Below are 21285 nucleotides of genomic sequence, written 5' to 3'. Positions count from 1 at the left end.
TTCAGGGCTTCCCTGACCCAGACTTGGCACTGGGAACCAGCTAGCCGTGCTCCAGCACCTACCAGCTGGGGCCCTAGCAGGTCAAACAGGAGAGGCGTTGGCTTTGGCTGTGCGACATCCAATCCTGCTTTAAAAACGGCCAGTGATGGAGAATCTGCCATGGCGCTTGGCACACTGTAGCCACGGTTAATTACGCTCGCTGTTAAAACCGTACGCCTCCTCTCCAGGCTGAATGTGTCTAGCTTCAGCTGCCAGCCATTGGATTGCGTTAGCTTTCTCTGCTGGACTGAAGAGCCCACTAATAACTATTTGTTCCCCAGGTAGATACTAATAGACTGTGATCAAGTCACCCCTTAACTTCACTTTGTGAAGCAACATAGATTGAGCTCCTTGAGTCTCTCACTATAAGGCAGGTTTCTGATCCTTTAATCATTTTCTTGGCTCTTCGTTGAACCCTCTCCAATTGATCAACATCCTTCTTGAATCGTGGGCACCAGAACTGGACACAGGAGTCCAGCAGCGGTCGCACCAGCCAAATAGAGGTAATATAAACCTCTCTACTGCTACTCTCCATTCCCTGGTTTGTGCATCCCAGGGTTGCATCAGCTCTTTTGGCCACAGCATCGCACTGGGTGTTCATGTTCAACTGATTATCCACCATGACCCCCCAGTCTCTATCCAAGTCAGTGCTGCCCAGGCCAGAATCCCGCATCTTAGAAGTCTGGCCAGCATTCTTTATTCCACATATACATTTAGCCCTATTAAAATGCATAGTATTTGCTTGCGCCCAGGTTACCAAGCGATCCGGATCGCTCTGTATCCATGACCTGTCGTTTTTGTTATTTGCCACTCCCCACATCTTTGTGTCATCTGCAGACTTTATCAGTGATGACTTTGTTTCCTCCCAGCTCATTGACAAAAATGTTTTAAGTTCTGCCTCTTGCATCGATCTCTCCCCTTCCAGTGGCAGCAAGGTGTCACCGCGTGTGGCCCGGTGCGTTCCAATAGAGAAGGGGTTCTGCGCCCCCCCCCCCCCCCCCCGTGAATGCACCAGCCCTTCTCTGTCACATTCTGCCTTAGAACAAGGCCGGGGAGGGGGTCCTCAGATTCTAGTTCCCGTTTGTGCCTGTCGTAAAACCACAGTGTGGTTCCAGTTGGATCAAGAGCTCCTGAGGACCAGAGGAGCAGTGGGGACTGCTGGTTGGGATTGAGGGGTATTGACGTTTCAGGGCTGGCACAGCAGTGGGCTGGGGTTGGGATTGAGGGACACTGGCAGAGCTGTGTGTGGGGAGCCCAAGGCTTGGGTAACAGGGGACTGCAGGACTGGCAAAGGGGGTCTCTAGGACACCAAGGAGAATCTAACTTTGCAATGACATTTCATGGAAACAAGGTTCTATTTGTGGTTACTGTGACAGACTGACAATGGCCTGCACCATCCGGACAAACCTTATGCAATTAACATACACTTAATTCCATAAAGGGAAACGTTCTTGAATTAGGGTTAATACCTGTGGGGTCCATTGTATTAAAAATGCGATTGTCGGTGTGTTAGTGTGGGCCTGTGTGTAACTTTTCTAGGAGACTGGCTAGTGTCAACCTTGGGGGGAAAGGACTGTCCTAGGAATGTCCAAGGACTTTTGGGGCCAATAAGCTTAAAGTAGATTTCCTAGGAAATAGCGGGGGGGTGGGGGAAGGAATGCAAATGTCCCACTTCCAAGCCATCCTTTTGCAGCTATGCCTTGGGAAGAGAGTCCCATTGTCCATTCATCACCTGCTCCTGCCAACTCCAGGCAATGACCCCAGGCTGTATAAAAGGTGGATTAAACTGTGATGAACTTTGAGCCCACAAGGAAAACCCTTGTAGCTGCTTTTAGTGTTTACTCAGTAGCACTTTTACCTTAAGAATAAAATAGGAAAATCTGTGGTGACTTATAACCATGGGTGATCGCACTGTTCTCAATCTTGGAAGAGAAAGCAAACAGGACTGGTTAAGCAGACTCTCCTGGGAGTAACCCAGTGAGGGCAAGGATCTGTTCAGCCAGGGCAGAAGGGAGAGAGACACAGGTATCCACCCAAGAGAGGTGAGGGCCAGGTGAGCCAGCAACTTGAGAGTGGGTGCCTTGGCTGGACCACTGAAGAGGAAACAGAGGGGCAGGTACCCTGACCGGTGACACAATCCAGATCATATCTAACCTCTGCATTAAATGCGCGATTCACAGGGAGTGTGGAGCCCCCTGAGAAATGCCATAGTCGAGGTCTTGGCACCTTTGGGTAAGAGAATTTAGGAAGATCAGCGTGTGGCTTCCCCTTTCCAGTGCGGCTTGATCTTCAGTTTTGGCTCACCCGTGTCTCCATAATGGAGAGGTTTGGAAAGGGCAGGTGGTCAGGGAGAACTTGGCCAGCAGAGCCTTGGTTGGGGCCAAACTGGTAGCTAGGAAAAGCCCTTCCCCAGAGCGGAGCTGTGAAGTGCTTGGCAAAACTGAAGTGTTCAGAGAGTGCTTGGCTACTCTAAGAGCAGGGTGCCATTCGAAACCCCCGTACCCTCTTGGCAAACACTGTAAGGGTTGCAGGCGGTGCTGGTACAGTGAGTTGCCAGGAGTCTCACAAGCTGGCTTTCTGAGATACAGTCAATTCGCAAACATTAGATGTTCCATCCCCGTCTTTATGGAGATTCTGGGTCTCTGTGAAAGAGTCAGAGCCAGCTCACCGCCATTATAAAACACTGGCTGTATGGAGAAGTTTGTATTCACCACGGTGTGAAACCCCTGGTTCTCAAGGGTGTCATGCCCACGTGTCTCAGGTTAGTTTCTGAAACCCTTCCAACTTATCTGAGGCCTTGACTCAGAGCCCCACTGGGGACAGAGAGGGAAATCTCAGGAGTTAGCCCAATTATGCGTTTTAAATGTAACCCTGTAACTAATGGATAAAAAGCAGGAGAGAGGCTCTTTGGAAAGTGGAATAGATGCAAACCACACAGGGCAGGTGCGTCCAGGAGGGGTCAGGGAACAGCGCTTAGGCCCCTGGCCATGACTTAAATCCTGGACAACTGGGAAGGTGCAAGGAGACTGGAGAAAGCAAGTACTACATACAACAACTCTGAGTAAAGGACAGGAAGGCCATGTCCAGCTGCCAGAGCCTATGTAGGCACAGCTCTGCTGCTGTAGCGAGACCGGCATGGCCCCTAGTGAGGACGCAGAGAACCCTGACAGCAGTGGCATGCCTGTGCCTGCAACCCCCGGACACGCATGGAGGATGCCATTTTGTAGAACAAGATGGTGTCCTCTGAACAGCATAACCACACATGCACCATTCCTGCCACATCACGTCGAGGGATGTGATCGTTCCCCTCTATTTGGCATGGGTGAGGCCTCATCTGGAGTACTGTGTCCAGTTTTGGGTCCCACTCTACAAGAAGGTTGTGGAAAAATTGGAAAATATCCAGCGGAGGGCAACAAAAATGATTAGGGGGCTGGAACACATGAGTTATGAGGAGAGGCTGAGGGAACTGGGGATGTTTAGTCTGCGGAAGAGAAGAATGAGGGGGGATTTGATAGCTGCTTTCAACTACCTGAAAGGGGATTCCGAAGAGGATGGCTCTAGACTGTTCTCAGTGGTAGCAGATGACAGAACGAGGAGTAATGGTCTCAAGTTGCAGTGGGGGAGGTTTAGGTTGGATATTAGGAAAAACTTTTTCACTAGGAGGGTGGTGAAACACTGGAATGTGTTACCTAGGGAGGTGGTGGAATCTCCTTTCTTAAAAACTTCTAAGGTCAGGCTTGAGAAAGCCCTGGCTGGGATGATTTAATTGGGGATCGGTCCTGCTTTGAGCAGGGGGTTGGACTAGATGACCTTCTGGGGTCCCTTCCAACCCTGATCTTCTATGATTCTATGGTCACACCACAGGGCAGATGCCATTTTGCATGCAAGTGAAAAACCGCAGGCCTCACTGAAAATGTCACAGAGCAAGGTGGGTGAGGTAATATCTTTTTACTGGATCAACTTTTGAGCTTACAGAGAGCTCTTCTTTAGGTCTGGGCAAGATACTACCTCACCCAGCTTGTCTTTCTGTAGCCTGGGCCAACATGGCTACACCACCACTCTGTTATAAAACCAGCGTGACGCACCCTTGGCCGCCAGGCAGGGTTCTTCTGCCGGCACAGTAACACACCTCCCTGAGTGGAGGAAGCTGTGCTGACGGAAGAATGATTCTGTTGCCTTCTCTCTGGGGGGTTTGCTGGGTTCGTGCAACGTTCATTCAGCTCCCCTGGGCACATGCATTCGGGCACAACCTGTAATTCCACGCTCACAGGCTGGCGTTTTTATGGCACCACGAACAAGGTCACTGGCGCTAACTGAATGCGGCCACGGTTTGGTATTCCTCCTTCCCGGGGTCATTCAGTGTGTGGCCCTGAGCCTTATTTCATGCCCCCCCCCCAAAAAAAAACCAAAAACCCCTGCGCTAAAGATGGAGTATCTGATTTCTGTGCGGGTTTCTCGAATGCACTTGCAGAGCACCTCAGATCTTCACACCACTCTGCCTCCGGTCCCCGTCTGTAAAATGGAATAATCCCTCTCTGCTTTACAGAGACAGACACCTGCTTGAAGTGTGCCCACCGGGTTTGGGGGCCCATTTGGCTGGGGGCGCCCATGCAGCACTCTGCATCCTGAAAACCACGCCCCAGGCGTCTTTGGTTGGCAACGCAGGGCCGACCCCTGAAAAGCCGGGTGACTTCTCGACATCGCACAGGGAGCCTCTGGCAGAATCAGGGGCAGAACCCAGCACTCGTGGGTCCCGAGCCAGAAGGGATCTGCATGCTTTCGGCTGCTGCAGCGATTGAGGCAGGGCGCCTGTGGACAACAGGCTCGCCCCTTAACCCTCAACAGGCTCATCCTGGGCAGGGAGCGAGCGGTGCTGATTAACGGGCAGGGAGCTGCATGGCTGGGAGCTGAGTGGGGGCTCACTGGGCATGTGTTCTGTGTCCTCCGGAAGGCATGGGAGCAGGGTGGGGAGGGGAGGGTGGGTTGAGTCCTGGGGCGTGTTCCCCACAGCCTGACTTAGTGGATGGGCTGTGTGGGGGTACGTACCCAGCAGGGGGTGAGAGCAGGTGCTGTCTGGCGGTTGGTGCAAACCCCTCTGTGTGTGGCTAGGGAGTGGAGGATGGTGTGTACCCCATGGCCAGCGTGACAGTAGCTGGCGTGTGGTGTGAGTAGGGTGTGGGGGCTGCCTTGGCGAGGGGATGCTATTTGCACAAGTGCGGGAGTGAGTGTGCGCGCCGTGTACACCTTTGGCGTGCGGGGGCGGGGGGGGGTGCATGGGAGCGTGCAGACTGCATAGCGAGCTGTGCTCCTTTGCCAGGCCCCGCTCCTGTTAATGGTTAATGTCCCGCCAGGAGCTATCAGCCCTGCCATCAGCACTGAGAACAAACTGTACCTCGGTGGGATGGTTTGTTTTCATTCCTTTCTCTCCTCCCCGGGACATGATACCTGCAGGTGTACAGAGCTCTAATCAGCCCCACGGGATTGCTGCTCTGCGCTCCTGTAATCTTCCCCGCCGCTGCCGCGTGCTAGGCACCGCTGCCCGCCACGCACCGGCCTCGGCTCAGCCCTGCTCCAGCCAGCCACCTCCCAGCGCCCCTACGGGCTCGCCCGCTCTGCCGGGCCAGGCTGCTTGGAGCCGCGTGCGTGAGGGCAGTTCCCTGGGCCTGCCCCCTGTGCTAGCCCACTCCCTTTGGCAGGCCGGGCGTCCAGCAGACAGAGCCGCGCTGCAGCTCAGAGCTGCCCCAGGGAGCTGTGCTGGTCGGTAACACCTGGTCATGCCCACCCGGGGAAGGGAGTTAGAACGGCACCCCCCCCCCACCCATACACACACTCACAGGCATGCAATACCCTGCACACCCTGATCCCCGGCAGCTCCCTCAGACGCTGGCCCCTGCGTGAGAGCCGGAGACGAACTCAGCCTGGCGCAGCAGAATCAGCCGTGTGGCTGGCCAGCGGGGCCTGGGCCCGGCTCCAGCGTCGTTCCCCTGACTGACCAGTACCCAGGTGCCCTGCCACCAAGCTCCCTCTGCAGAGGGCCCTGGGGCACACAGGGCCTTTGTCCTCCCTGGCATTGGGCAGCCTTAGATGGTGCTCAGGTGAGGCGGGAGCTCTGGTGCTGGGGATGGTGGGGGTCCAGCCCGGGTAGTGGGAGCCTTTGCTTTCTCCGGTGCTGTGAAGAGGGACGTGTGTCTGAAGCAGGCAGGGATGGGATGTGATTCCAGGCTTTCCTGCTCTTCTTCTTGGGCATCTCATCTGGTCTCTCCTCCTTCCCACAGGCCAGCTCGGAGGCACAGTGAGACTCACCCATGTGGGTCTTCACACCACGGCGAGTCCCTCCTTCCCCCAGCACGGTGCGTCGACGCTGCACGGGCTCAGAGCTGGTGCTGCTCGATTGGTGCAACCCCGTTATAAATCCCGCCGTGGCCTGCTCTGCCCCCGGGGGGTGCGTTGGGGGCCCAGAACTGCCCGGGCCAGCCGGCTGTTCGCCACTGCAGACTGAGCCTTTGCGTCTTCGGGGGCTCGGCCTGAGGCACCAGAGCTCGCGTACGGAAAGGAGCGGTCACCGCCCTCCCCCGGCACCCACGACACCCTGTCCCTGCTCTGCAGCACCGGGGCTCCGTGGCGAGCAGGCGTCAGTCCTACTGGCTAAGGAATTGTTGGGAAAGGGACGCAGGGGGCTTGGTTGTGCTTGACTCACTTGCCGGTTGCTTGCCATAATGCCTGTCAGCTCCCAGCAGTGCTGTGGTTTGCATTGTCCTACAGGCAGGGTGCTCTGTCCGGGAAAGAGCCTTTGCTAAGGGACAGCGGGGGGGAGTGCAGGGGGGCTGAGTGGCCTATGTTAGTCTTCAGCCATCCTTGATATGAAAAGCCAGAAAATAAAGGTCCTGAATCGTGCTCAGCAAAGGTGGGTCCCTGTTCAAAGGACAAGCCCCTCATCCCATGCTGCCATCTGTCCCAGTGCACCCCCAGGGGCCGCAGCCTCCTGAGTCACCTGCCCGTCTGCCCTGCCAACCCGCTGCCCGAGAGGAGTGAATCCTGGTGCCTGCGGCAGGGAGACGGGGGCGTCCGAGGCAACCTCTCCTCCCTCCAGTGCTGCGTGGCTGGCACAGCTCTGAAGGCCCTGCATAAACGGCGGCTGTTGGCTTTATTGATGGTCTCTGCAGCAGACTGGTGGCTTTCATATCAAACTGAAGACAACAGCGATTCCAGCAAGTCTCACTCGTGTTTCCATCGCACTTCGGAGCATGCTGAAAGGGTGCTAACCGCTTACTCTGGCTGGCGCTTGAGCGTTTCCATGCGAACGGGTCTCGGCGGTCACCGGTCAGCTACACGTTGGCTAGGCCTGGGCTCTGCCAGAGCGGGAGTTCTTCCCGGAAGTCTGATTTCCAGGCGCGAGGAGAGGGACCCAACCCGCCTTGCTGGGCCGATCGAATGGACGGGAGCGTTTCTGGGCCGGCTTCGGCACCAGGCTGAGCGGGGCAGGACGCTGGAGCATGGCAAGGGAATAGCCCGCCCCGGGGCTGCTGGCAGCTGGTTTGATTGGGTGCGGGGCTTGAAATTGCCATTGTAACGGTGGTGCAAACCTCTTCTATGCTCTTAGTAACGGTCCCTCCGGCTCTGGAGGCAGGAGGCTGCTGCGTGAATGCGACTGTCTGGCACGCACGGGCCCCTTCCCAGGGAGGGGGCCAGCTGGACGGGATGCATTGCTAGACGGGAGAGTTTAAACCTCACAGATGCCAAGTGGCCAGAGAATTGCTGGGCTGAGATTGCCCGCCGCCCCCTAAAAGACGAACACGGAGAGCCCCGAGAGAGGTGCGGCTTGCGTTTGTCCTCACAAGGCGCCTTTGCCGCTACTGCCCAGCGAGAAGGCCGGGCCGGGCGGGGCGCTGCAGGCGGGGCAGGGGACTGATACGGTCTTTAAGGCGGTTGTTGCAGCTTGTTAGGGGTGTGAGAATTCTGGCCCTGAGCCACGGCTGCACTTGCTGAAGCACCTGACACATCCCGTTGACTTGGTTAGGCCCCAGACACTTATGGGGAAGCACGTGTGTAAGCGGGTGGTGTTGGATTGGAGCCTGTGGCCTGGTCTACACTAAGCTATATCGCCCAGGGGTGTGAAAAATCCACACCTGTACATGGCATAGTGGAGACAGTGCTGGTCAACAGAAGGATTCTTCTATCGCCCTAGCTACCGCTTATCAGGGAGGTGGATTACCTGTACCGATGGAGAGTACCGACGCCAATGGGAGGAACTCTGCCAGACTGCAGCGTTTCAGTGTACAGAGTGGGTGAGGCTTGGTGAATGAGTCAGGGTGGCCCCTTTATGGTTGAATACTTTTTTTAATCGGCAGGAAACCAAAGGCTGCAGAGTAAAATTGCCATCTCTCTTCCAGCGTCTCTGAACTTCTTTTCTTTCTGGCATCTAAATAAATCAAAATTACGTCTAACTCAAATATTTGTGGCTATTTTTAGCAGATGATTTCACTCCAGTTTTACAGAAAAGCCCAATTAGGGTGGAGACAAAGAATGGACAGTTTCAGCCCCAAAGGACAGAGAACAGAGGGTGCGAATGGAAAGTGTCTTGCAACCTTAAAAACACTGTAACTGCGGTGGAACTACCCACAGCATTACAGAGTCCGCATTCGCTCCCTTGCTGTAAACCAACGGAGCCCATTCTTTGCTCTGGTGTTCACGCCGGCGCTCTGAACGCGTTCGGTGTATTTCTCTTGAGTTGTTCCAAAGCAGATTCAATCCTTGTTGCCCGTATTCCCTCCACGGCATGATGTTAACATGTGGAATTAACAATGTGTGAATGCATTTCTGCAATATTTTTATCTGTCCTACCATTTCCCTCCTTTTCTTTGGATGCTTTGCAGAGACTTTCACGTTCTCTTCCCTTTGGCTGGAACTGTAAACAATCTTCAGAAGGCTAAAAATATCCAGGGAAGGAAGCGTTTTCCACCGAGATTATTGTTAACGATCAAATTCAGGCAGATCAGTCCCTAGTTTCGGGTGGTTTCCGCCCAAGGTGGGTTGCAAGGTCCCAGTGGCATAGGGCTTGCATTGCCCCATTACCAGGCTGCAGATGAATTGCTTCTGCAGGAGTTTCAGCCCGTGGAACAAGCTGTTAGATGACTATAAATCTTGCTCTGTATCCTGGAGAAGTCTTGTGCTGACCGACCCTGTAGAATTCCACCTCTGTGCTCCCAGCGGTCGCACATTGGGAGCCATCTCCTTCAGTTTTCCCACCTCAGCCCAGGGTACATGAGTCCAGCTGTTGGAGATTGGGAGATCTTGGTTGGCTGCGAAGTGTTGCTGACTTTCATTGCTAGTCTTGTGAGATTTGGCATCTGTCACAAAACCCCAGCTTCTGGAGTCAGGTGATTGGGTGGGAGTCTCACTGGCTTTTTTTTTTTTAAATGAAAGTTTCTAGCCCTCGTGGCTGTGTGAAAATGTGACTTGAAAAGCCAGAAGATGAATTAAAAGAATCCCAAATGTCCACATTTTTAAACCCTCCTGACTTTGTAGCCAGCCTCCAAGTGTTGAATGCATGGGGCTAGCAGTGCTGAGTGGGGGATGCGATGCCAGCAGGAGCCAGGACAAGACAGGGTGCTAGATCTGACAAGCGGTATCATCCGGCTGGCCCCTGAGCCTTCCCGCTCTCGGCTTGGCAGTGTGAATGATCTAGGGTGTTTATCTGGGGCTATTTTTAGAGCTGTGCTCTGTGATGGGTTTGGAGATAAATGAGTGTTTTGTTCCTCCTCTGTGAGGTAAAAACAGCAGCTGAGTGACCTAATAAATCCCTGTGCCAAGGTCACGTCCCCATGGGATGGGGGCCTCCTCCCTTGCTGCTTGTCTGCGATGAGATCGGAGGGGAAGATTAGGGAGGTGGTGGAGTCTGAGCAGGGCTTGGCTCCCGGGCGTGGGAAGGGGTGGAAGGGCAGCAGGAGGCTGGGGCTGGTACTGCAGGCCCTGGGAAAGCTGCGTGCATTTGGAGTGGATGACGTTCATGTGGTGGCAGGTGCCCTGCTGATAGCCCTGGGGGCCAAAGTCCTCGGCTCATCCCCAGACCAGGTACGGCCTGGAGAGCAGCGTCCGCCGCGGGCTGGCTCACCAGTGTACCTCAGCCTGCGCTGCAGGAGGAGAGAGGCCAGTTTCCGTTGGTTCCTGAACCTCGTTGTGGAGCCTAAAGCAGCCCAGCCGCTTGTGGGGAGGTGAGGGGGACGGGCTGGCCGGACTGGGACCTCTGCGCGCTGGGTTTGGGCGGCTGTGACCGCTCCCACGGGGAAGAAGGCCCCTGCACTGCTGGGTTTGTGCCGTGGGCTAGGGCTTGGTGCACAGGTATTACCCTGTAGTAGGCACCATAAGTATATTTTAGACAGTTCCACATGTCCAGTCCATGCTAGGCTTTCTCCGTAAGAATCTGTTATGCCGGAGGTGGGATGGATCCCAGGAAATGTGTCTTTGATCTGTGGGCAGCAGCAAAGCACTTTGAAGCTGGTGGACTAAATGGGAGAGCAGTTAAATGTCCCTTCATATAGTGATAGCTGAGACAGTAGAAGCCACCACTCAAATCACAGGCCAATGTGGCAAAACTGGGGTAGGAGTCGAGCCATGCAATCTGAGGGGTTTTCCCAGGGATCTCAATGCAAACACAATGGGCTGTGTGTGGTTTGGTGGAGCTGTATGTATGTGCTAAACACAAACAGCAGACAAGAGGAGAGGGCCCAGAGAAACCCAAGGAGGCTGCAAGAGCTTCCTTGTTCACAAATCCAAGCCTCTTTCCAGCAAGCACACTGCCCAAAAAGCTCTGTCTTGGCTTTCTCACAGGGTCGTGCTCTTAGCACTGAACACAGCAGACGTCAAACAGGACTTTCCATGTTCTTTGTCAATAAACAGGTTTGCATCACAGAAACACCTGACCTCATCATCAACGTCTCCTCTTAACAAAAACAACCAGCAAGGACCTGAATATTGGTTAACATCTTGGGCTAAAAAGGGGATGACTAAAGCTTGGTGTCCTTTAAGTCCTTAGTTAAGGTCAAGTCTACACTGCAGGCTTCTGCCAGAATAGCTATGTTGGCCGGGGTGTGAAGAGGTCTGAGTCCTGATTGGCAAAAGCCCAGAGTGTAAATGGAGCTGGACTGGGAAAGCTGCCCTTTTATGGGTGTAGCTTGTTTTGCTCGGGGTTGTGCTATGCCAATCTGTAGCGCAGTGTTGCCGATGTAGCTGCATTCGCAGTCAGGAGGCTTTGCCAGCGCTGCGTACCAGCACTCGCTGGCCCCGGGAGCGCTCCTAGCCACGGGAGACACACACACGTCCGGAATGTCTCAAGTAGTGTTTCCTGTTGTGCTACTTCTCTCAAGTTAACCCAGGACCACCAACTCTATCCAGACACCCCGCCTGAGACTCATGAAAGTAGTTGCGTCTCTGGGGTGCGTCGTACGTGGGTTTAAAAACGTACCTCCCCCACGCTGGCTGCCAAGTCTCACAGCTGGGCTCCCGGTCACTGCTGGCACTCAGCTGGGAGTGCCGCTGTGCTCAAGGCAGTGCTGCCCAGTGGCTGGATGAACAGACTGGGAGCCAGGAGCCTGGGTTCTGCTCCTGACTCTGGACCGTATGGTGCCATTCTTTGCTGGAGTTAATGGGGAGTTCTGCTTAACAGCTAGGGGCACCCTCAGGCACCAGCTCCCTAGGACAACCTGGCCTGCCTGTGCCCGCCTACAAATGAGGCATAATGAGACTTACCTGCCTTTTGAAGGCCCTTTGAATGGTTCTCATGAAAGATTTTATTGTTGCTACGAAATCCCCATGGAGTAGATCCTGCCCCCCTGCTCGCAAGGCGCACAGGTGCTGCTCCAGCAGAGGGTCTCTGTGCACACATCCTGCTCTGGGCCAGATCCTCAGCTGTGCCCAGTGGGGAGTGAGAGGGCAAGATGGCTTAGCTACCTTTCCACACATCCCACTCCTGCTGGGGCTGAGGTGGGGGATAAGTTATGGTGGCTGCAGCAGGCCCATAAGGAAGGACCTGTTGGCTGAGGATTGGCCAGGTCACGGTGCCCTGACTCTGCCCCCCATCCTGCCCCTGATATGTTTTCTACGTGTAGGGGGAGGATGTGGTGTCAAGCCAGCTGCCATGGCTTCACACCACCCCCAAACTCCCTGACACAGAGAGAATCCTGGCTGCCCTTTTAGGGCATCTTCCCAGCTGAGGGGAGGAAGGGGGGGATATGTGTGGGCCCAGTCCCTGTTTCCTGGAGCTCAGGGTGCGGAGGCTGCAGCTAGGCCATCTTGTAGGCAGCGGGCAGCGCTTAGCACCCTCGCTCGCTAAGTCTTCTCTTGGCTCTTGCAGGGTGTGATTCTGGGTTTGGAAAGCAGGCCGCGCGCCACTTGGATTCCATGGGCTTTAAGGTGTTTGCGAGCGTGCTGGACCTGGAGAGTGCTGGTGCCAAGGAGCTCCGGCAGAGCTGCTCACCAAGCCTCACGCTGCTGCAAATGGACCTGACCAAACCGGACGACATCCGGAAAGCCCAGCAGCTCGTCCAGCCCCAGACGGCGAGCACAGGTAGGAGCCCTGGCTTCCGGGCGCCCCCGTCCGCATCAGACCGCTGGGGGCAGCCCATCACGAGCAACCCCACGCGGGGCCCTGCTAGGGCGGTGACCTCAGCCTGTGGAGCAGGGCCCCAGACCAGCCCCTTCTGCCTGATATTCCGGTTATGCTGCTCAGGCTGCACCCACAGCCTCCCACCACGATCCGCGCGGGAGTCAGCTGTTCGTTTCTCCTGCTCCTTCCTGCCAGTGGCTGTCCCCCCAACTCGGCTCTCCCCTCACCCTTGGGCTCCAGCTTTGCAGGTGCATGGAAAACGATCTGTGCCTGGCTCTGAACCGCTGTCCCCTCCTGACCTGGGGAGCTCTCTTTGGTGGGAGGGGATAGCTCACGGGTCCTGGTGGGTCCCCTCCCTGCATCAGGGTAAAGCTGAGTTCCCTAAGCATCCCCGGTCGGCGCGGGCTTTCCAGGCAGTCGAACAGGGGGTAGCGTCAGGCCGCGCCGGTCCCATGCCTGCATCCCGCTGACGCTCGCCTTCTCCGCGCCCCTCTCCACAGGGCTCTGGGGTTTGGTGAACAATGCAGGCTTCGACGACACCATCGCTGACGCCGAGCTCTCCCCGCTCTGCAAATTCCGCACCTGCATGGATGTGAACTTCTTTGGCACGCTCGAGCTCACCAAAGCACTGCTGCCCCTGCTCCGCTCCTCCCGGGGCAGGATTGTGACCGTCAGCAGCCCGGCAGGTAAAGGCCCGGTCCCCACCCGGTGGGGAAGAAGTGGGGCTGGGTGGGGACCAGGCCACAGTGCCTCATAAGACCAGCCACATAGAGTCAGACCAAAGGTCCATCTAATCCAGTGTCCTGTCTTCTGCCAGTGGCCAGTGCCAGGTGCCCCAGAGGGAATGCACAGAACAGGGAATCCGCGAATGAGCCATCCCCTGTCGTCCACTCCCAGCTTCTGGCAGTCAGAGGTTTCGCAGGAGCTGTAGTTTGGTTGCTTTTGATGGTGAGCTGCTCACTAGGGCCCCAGTATCTTTCATCTGGCCTCAGCTCGTAGATACCAAGCCAGGTTTGCCCCGATCCCCAGTAATGTATGTTTTATCTGGCACCTGTAGCCTAGGCTACCAAATTTCTAATTGCACAAAACTGAGCACCCTAGCCCCGCCCCTTCCCTGACACCACGCCCCCTGCCCCCTGCTCACTACATTCCCCCTCCCTCAGTGGCTCACTCTCCTCCACCCTCACTCACTTTCACCAGGCTGGGACAGGGGGTTGGTGTGCGGGCGGGGATGGGGGATCTAAATGGGGGTGCGGGCTCTGGGGTGGGGCTGGGGATGAGAGGTTTGGGGTATAGGAGGGGGTTTTGGGTTTGTGGGGGCTCAGGGCTGGGGCAGGGCTTACCTCAGGCAGCTCCCAGTCAGCAGTGCAGCGGGGGGGGGGGGGCTAAGGCAGGCTGACTGCCTGTCCTGACACTGCGCTGTGCCCCAGAAGCGGCCAGCAGGTCTGGCTCCTAGGCGGAGGTACGGCAGGTGGCTCTGCACACTGCTGTCATCCGCAGGCACCGCCCCCGCAGCTCCCATTGGCCCCGTTCTCCCCTGTCGAGGAGCCAGATGTGCTGGCTGCTTCCGGGGCATAGCGCGGAGTCAGGACCGGTAGGAACTAGCCTGCCTTAGCTCTGCAGCACCGCCGATGGGACTTTGAACGGCCCGGTTGGCGGTGCTGACTGGAGCTGCCAGGTTCCCTTTCGAGCGGGTGTTGCGGTCGAAAACCGAACACCTGGTCACCCCACTGTGGCCGCAGCATCTCCGCGTACCAAGCAGCAAACACAGCGAAGAGTCCAGCAAGGGGACTAGCTGCCTCCTTCCTGCCCAGAAAGCTGCGGAATGTTTTTATTTTTGCTGGGCAGGGTCAGCTGCTGCCAGTGTGAGGTTTGCATCTTGTTCTGAAGGCAGAGCTCCAAGCGTTGGGGGCGTTCTCTCCCCCAGGAGGCAGGTCCATAGCCTTGTGCGACTTGCCACGAATCTCCGACCCTTGCTGCCACGTGCCTCCCCCTGGAGGCTGGCGGGTCCATTCTGGGAACTGTTCCGAGAGCTTGACGCCCTGGGCGAGTGGCGTGGCTTTAGGTCACTTGCTCCAATGTCATGGGGGTCTTTAAGGAGGAGAAGTGATCTCGTGACACTCGCCTGTTGTTTGAGACGGAGGCCAGTGGGGTATGCAGTGCCGGGGGTGAGGTGCTCTCAACTGGAGGTGGAGTTAGGACTCAGACTCGGCTCTGTGACAGTCCTGAGTTTCACCCCCTGTGTCTCTTGGAAAGGACGTGCCAATCTGTGCTTAGCTGTGCTGTGCTGAAGTGCTGGACCACACCTTCCCCCCAGGACCGGGACCCAGGAGTTCTGATACCCGTAACTGTTATGTTGTCTCGCAAATAATTCTGCCCCCACAGCAACGGCCCGTGTGTTTTCTTCTCTCCAAGGCGACATGCCGTACCCGTGTTTAGCAGCGTACGGGGCCTCGAAAGCTGCCCTCACCCTCCTCATGGACACGTTCCGAAGCGAGTTGGAGCCCTGGGGGGTCAAAGTGAGTGTGATCCTACCCGGCTACTTCAAAACGGGTAAGAGCTCCTCACCTGCCAGCCGGGCTGTGATGGGGGGACACGTGGTGAGGCCTGCCTAGGGTGGTATATTGGGCAGGCTTGTCACAACGGCCCGCGTCTCAGGGAACAACCTGCACTCGTTGCTGTGAGTGAAGCCCGGCTCCCGAAAGCCGGCTGTGTGGAAAGACGCCCAGTCCCAGCTGTCCCCCTGAATGTTTACTAAGCATTTCACAGCCGGTGTTAATTAATTAAAGCCTCGATCTGTACAGGAGAGGAGGAAAGGACCAGCCGCGTCCGCGTCTTGGTAAAGATCAGATAACTGAGAGATTGCTCAAGATCACTTCAGGCACTGCCAGGACTAGAACCCTGAACTCTCTAATGTCACAGAACTAGCTGTCATTTGCTTCCCTTTTGGGAGCGCTATGTACTGAGCTGTGCTGTGTCTAATTGCCCAGTGTCCTAAGGGGCAAGACTGTCCAAATGTCCTCCTCGTGGCCACAGGTAAGAACACTGGCCGCTGCTGGATGCTGAGCTGTGTAGAAAATCTGGCTCTGGTTGCGATGCGGAGCCCCTCTAGAAAATCGGGCCTTAGCTGTCCCTTGGCCACACCTCACTCTTTTCTGGGACTGTGCTAACCATCCTTCCGGCCCCGGTCACGTCAGTTGCCAATCTGCAGATAGTTCAGAGCAGAGCAATACCCTCTTCTCGTTGAAGTGCCCAGAACCAAACCCCACGTTCCAGGCGTGTTGTACCCCAGGTTTAGAGAGGAGCGTTTCTCTGATGAGAGGAGACCTGCCAGCTGGGCACTCCCCAGCAGAGCTGGAAGGAGAGGGGCTTCATTGACACATGTTCAGACCAAAACTGCACGGGGCTTTTTCTGCTCCACTTCCGAGGAGAGCAACAGGAACAGATTTTGCTATTCGAACCCCAGCCAGTCCAGACATGGGGGGGCAGGTCACTTTTGTGGTCCGCAGGGGAGATGGAACTTTAATATCGTGGAACTAACTTTGCTGGCGGCTCCTTCCCTGGCCGTGTGGTGTCTCCCTGGGCCAGAGATCTTGTCCTCGCTCTGTTTTGATGGGGCACTAAGCAGCCTTCTGGCTGCTGGATGAAGTGGTGCTTTTGGTCTGCAATATCACGTCTAATTTACTTGGCCCAAGTCTCAGCAGTTCTGTTTCCCAGGGCACACCTAGGCATGGGATTATTTTTCCCCAGCTATTTAGCAAGCTTTCTGCAGGCTCCCTCACTTTACCTGCTGCCCGTGTGTCTTGTCTCTCTGGGACCTGCTACTGGGTTTCACGGGCCTCACTGATGTTAGCAACTCTTGCCAATTTAGTGTCATCATCTGCACACGTTGTCCGTGTGCTGTTTGCCTCGCACTGTCATTATGATGCTGTTACTTAACAGCAGTGGTGGGCAGGGAGTGTCACAGAAAGATTGGAAACCCCGCGATGCACAACTCACAGCTAGATCAAAGACAGCAAGTGCAGGGAGATATGTCCCTGGGGGAACATGAGCAGGAGGTAGGGCTGCAACCTGGATGCCACTAGTTACTTTTAAAGATCCTTGCGCTGCATTGCACAAAGGAGGAGTGCGGGCTTGTCCACACATGGAGCTGTTCTGGAGTGGCTGTTCTACTGTAAATTCACCCTAGTCCGGAACAAAGTTACTGTGTAGACGAACCCTTACGTGGCAACAGAGGATCCGGCACCATGAGGTGTGTGCCGAGGCAGCAGGCGGGGGACACTGAGGTAGTGGAAAATCCAGGACTGAGGATGAGGGCTGAAGGCAGCACAGAAGTGAGGGTGGCACTCCCATGATGACCCCCTTTTGGGTCAGGACCCCCATGGTTCCAACACTGTGAAATTTCAGGTGTAAACATTGAAACTGTGACATTGACTAATTTTAAATTCCTATAACCATAAAGTTGACCAAACTGGACCGTGACTTTGGTAGGGCCCTACCCAGTGGGGACGGGTCACCAACTTGTATCTACGCAGCCAAAAAACCCCCATGGCAGTGAGTCTCCGCCCGGGACAACTGTCTTGGGCTTGTGGGGCTCAACAAAGCACAATGGATGTTCAGGCTGGGGCTGGACCCCTGGGCTCTGAGACCCTCCCCACTTGCCGGGTTTCAGCCCGAGCATCTACACTGCTAGTTTTAGCCCTGCAGTTTGAGCCCTGCAAGCGAGAGTCAATTGGCTCTGAGCCGCACGGCCGCAGGGTATTTTTGCTGTGTAGATGTCCCCTGAGAACCGGAGGCCATTCCCGAGCAGTGGCGTGTTCTCATTGCTGACAGACTGTCTCTCGCTCGACCCCACAGCTGGGAGGAGGGAAGGTTCCCTAGGTTTGCTATCCATGGACGCCCTGGGTGGAGGAGGGAGGTGCTGCACTCTCTGCATTCCCCCGGGTCGTGCGTCTGGGGTGGGGCGGCCAGGCAGCAGGGACCAGGGCTTAAGGCTGTTGGGTTCATTCTAGGTACGAGTTGCGACCCTGCCTACTGGCACGAGAAGAAGGAGCAGCTCCTGGCCAGCCTGCCCACGGACTTGCTGCAGGCCTACGGGGAGGAGTACATCCATGAGATCAACAAGCAGTTTGTTAAATTCATGAAGATTGCGAATGAGGATTTGAGTTTAGTGGTGAACAGCATCGCCGACGCCCTCATCTCCACCACTCCAGCGCCGCGCTATTACCCGGGGCGGGGCATGCGGCTCATTTATTTCATCCACCACTACCTGCCCTCCGTCATCAGAGACCTCTTCCTTAAAGCATTCTTCATCAACCAAAAACTCCCCAGGGCACTGCAGCCAAAGCACCAGAACGGGCTCAAGCAAGAGTAACCCTTGCCGCAGGCTGCGGGGGAGCCAGGAAGGCGCCTGGAGATGTTGTAAAGCAGTGGCGGGGTGGAGGGAGTCTTCTCACTGTATAGTCTTAGGCACAAAACTAGGTAAAACCGAGAGCGCGCACGTGCATGACACGGCCGCTGCGTTGTTCTTGTGTGCCGGGCAGGGCGAATCAGCACACTCAGAAACCAAATTGCTTTCTCTGAATCAAAGCGATGCAGATCTATTTCCTACTGTGTAAGAATCAAAGTGCTTGAGAGACCTTGGTGGGTATTATTTTTCTGACTGGGTGTCTCTCATGAAAAGGCCGCTGGCGAGACGCGGAATCACGTATGGGTCAGCTGCCCCCACCATGTCATGTACCTGAGTGATTTTTCTCAGCTAAGTGAATTTTTCTTTGCTGCTGCTGGGATGTAAGTGTTACTCTCTCAGCTGTCTCTTGACTGGCTCAAGAACGGTGGCCTTTACCTGTCAATGGACCAAACCTGTGTCTGCCTCTCTCTGCAGCTCTTCACACTCCAGCCCAGGACCCAGCTCTCCTGGACTTCAGCTGGGACTGTGGTGGCCAAGTCTCGAGCGGACGGTCTACAGATCTTTTCACAGGATGAATTATGTGATTGTCACTTTTTAAATAAACCGGTTATTTGTATTTCAGCTAAACCCCTGAGGTCTCGCTCTCTCCTGGTGGAAGGCGGTGGGGCTTCCCAGGGGAAGTCCACACCCATAGATGTTGGAAATGGTCATTCAGTCCATCCCCCACCCAGTGCAGGACTGGGCCCTACCAGCGTTGGCAGGGGAAGGACAGTCTTTAGGTGGGGGCAGCGTGTACCTCTAGCAGAAGCAGCCCTGCAGGGGTGCAGCTCGCTGGCTGAGGGGGCTGTTTTCTGGATGTTTGGGTGTCTCGGGCTCTTTGAGGATGGGTGTGTGGGGATGTTACTGCGTGGCTGGCACTGTGATGGTTGTGTTCATGTTCTGAGGTTCGGCACATCGACCCATTTGTCGGGCTGCCCTCCAGGGCAGTGACTGTGGGTCTCTGTGGTGGGAGGGGGGGCAGTATGCAGGGCTGAGTGTGTTTGTCCAGGGTTGTGGCTGTTGTGGGATGTGTTGCAGTGTGGGCAGGCAGGCCAGTGCCCATTTACCCAGGGAGCCGGGACAGTTGGCTCTGCCAAGCCATCTCCAGGACACTTGCCCAGGGCATTGGCATGTGGCCAGGTGCTGTTGGGGGGGCAGCCCAGGGCCTGTCAGGGTGTGAGATGAGCACAGGCCTTGGGGAGGGGCACCCCACTGACAGGACAGGGAGCTTGTGAGGTGCGGGGGACGCTGGGGCAGCCCAGGGCCTCTCCCTGAGACACAGGGTGATGGCTTCCCCCCACCCCAGCTGCTGCGGGTACCCGCTGCAATGGCACAGAAGAGAAGCTGCTGCTTCAGCACCTTTCCCATCCCACCCTCCACCTAACCCAGCTCCACTGGGGAACTGTACAGCTCACCTCCTCCTGCGGGGTGAGGCCTAGCAAACTCGGTAATAGGCAGCACCAGCACCCCCGGTCCTGGGACCTCTGCTGCCCCCAGTCCCACGACACCCCCAGCCTGCTCCTCCACACCCCCGCAGTTACCATCCCCCCCAGCAACACGGCTCATGGGGCCACCTGAGGGATGGGCGCTGGCTGGGCTAGGAGCTCTGGGACACCTCCAGCGCCCCAGCCCTCCCCTGGCTCCCTTCCATTCTCTAACCGGCGCAGGGGCCAGCCTGAATTGCTCCAGGCCAGGCTGAGCGCTCAGGAGAGCAGAAGTGGTTCCCATTCCCTGCTCTGCCCTCCTGTGGACTGGCAACCTCGCCCAGCAGCAATGGCAGCGGGCTGGGGCAGAGCCTTGTTTTGTCCCTCTCCCCAGGCCTGGCCCCTCCGCTATACGCCCCACACTCTCTGCAAGGAACGGCCTGGTTTCGCTTAGCCGCAATGCTAACCATGGAAACTGAGGACTAGAGCCCCTGTGCCAGGCGGGTAACCCCACATGCCCCGCGCTTCCCGCCCAGTGCAATTCACTCACTGCAGCTGGGCTCTCAGCCAGTGCAGCTAAGACGGCTTACAAGGCCTACAGCAGGGGTGCTTGCCTGTGCTCAGAACCTGCCTGCAGCGAGGGGGCTGGCCGGGACCACGCGGGTGGCTGGAGCCAGGCCTGCAGCCACAACGCAGGGTCCATCTCTCACACTCTGAAATGTGAGCCCGCTCGCTTGAGCTTAGGAGCAGGGGCGGTTCTAGGACTTTCAACGCATGTTACTTGTTGGAGTGACATCCCCAGGGGGGCAGGATTGCCCGCTTTGCCCAGAACAGCCACATGGCTGGCTGAGCTCTGAGGGGCCTTTGCTGCCTTTCTCCTGTTCCTGAGGCTTGGCAGAGAGCACTCAGGCTCTGCCACCTCTTGCCCAGTGCCAGAACCCAACAGGCCCCAGGGCAAGTGCTTCCAAGCCTGAAGCAAACATGTCCCTGGCCTGACACCTGTGCGCTCCCGGCAGAGCGGCACAGGTGCTGGGGGACCTCAGTGATGGACATCCGGCTCGCATGACGCTGGCCCGGCCATGACCACAAGGCAAGCACCAAGGAGCTGCTGCCCCGTGTGTGTGCCTGGCGCCCATGACCCTGCCCTGGTTTCTGAGGGCATGCCTGCCATTGACCAGCCCTGCTCCTCCCTAGGCCGCATCCCCTGACTGTCCCCTCTCAGGCCAGGCCACCAGCTGATGGCATCCTGTGTGCCAGCTGCCATTACGCAGCAGGGTCAGCACGGGCAGGTCACCCCTTCGGGAGCGGTGACCCTGGGTTCAGCCCGCACCTCGCCCCAAAGCGCTGGGTAAGCATCACAGTGGGCAACGAGGCAAAGCCTGAGTGAAAAGGCTTCTACTGGGCTAAAGAGGCTGTAGGCCTCACCTAGCGCCCCGCTGCGCTGGTAAACTTAAGAATGGCCTGGTGCCTTCATCCCCCGCCCCACCCCCACCCCGCCCAAACAGGCACCGCTGTGTCAATCTGCTCTTCCTGCGCAGCCCCCTGCTGCATTCCCTGCCCCGGCACAACAGCCTCATCCCTGCTAATGCGTCAGGCCTGGTCTCGCAGCCTCCTGAGCGGCTCGCCAACAGGTGTTTCACCCCCCCCCCCCCAATGCCCTGTGTCCTCCCTACGCGCTGCCCCACAGTGCTGCTGTTAGCGCAAAGCCAGACTGGCTCACTGCCCATTCCATAACCCAGCGTGGCCATGCAGCCCCGAGTCCACTCACCAGG

The 21285-nt window shown here is 56.7% G+C and overlaps 1 protein-coding gene across 2 annotated transcripts in view; it reads left to right on the top strand.

Annotated features, from left to right (window-relative positions):
• HSD11B2 (hydroxysteroid 11-beta dehydrogenase 2) overlaps window positions 1–18671 on the top strand; it is a 52502-nt gene extending 33831 nt beyond the window's left edge. For both annotated transcript variants that reach the window (XM_073307283.1, XM_073307284.1), the window contains exons 2-5: window positions 12389–12601; window positions 13141–13326; window positions 15056–15193; window positions 17653–18671. In XM_073307283.1, coding sequence (XP_073163384.1) covers window positions 12389–12601; window positions 13141–13326; window positions 15056–15193; window positions 17653–18014 — 899 coding nt within the window. In that variant the 3' untranslated portion in view covers window positions 18015–18671. The remainder of the gene's footprint in view (window positions 1–12388; window positions 12602–13140; window positions 13327–15055; window positions 15194–17652) is intronic.
• The last annotated feature ends 2614 nt before the right edge of the window (window positions 18672–21285 follow it).

Source organism: Lepidochelys kempii, chromosome 12 (assembly GCF_965140265.1).
Source record: "Lepidochelys kempii isolate rLepKem1 chromosome 12, rLepKem1.hap2, whole genome shotgun sequence".
Taxonomy (NCBI): Eukaryota; Metazoa; Chordata; order Testudines; family Cheloniidae; genus Lepidochelys; species Lepidochelys kempii.
Note: the sequence above shows the minus strand (reverse complement) of the source record. Positions and strands in the feature narration are given on the sequence as shown.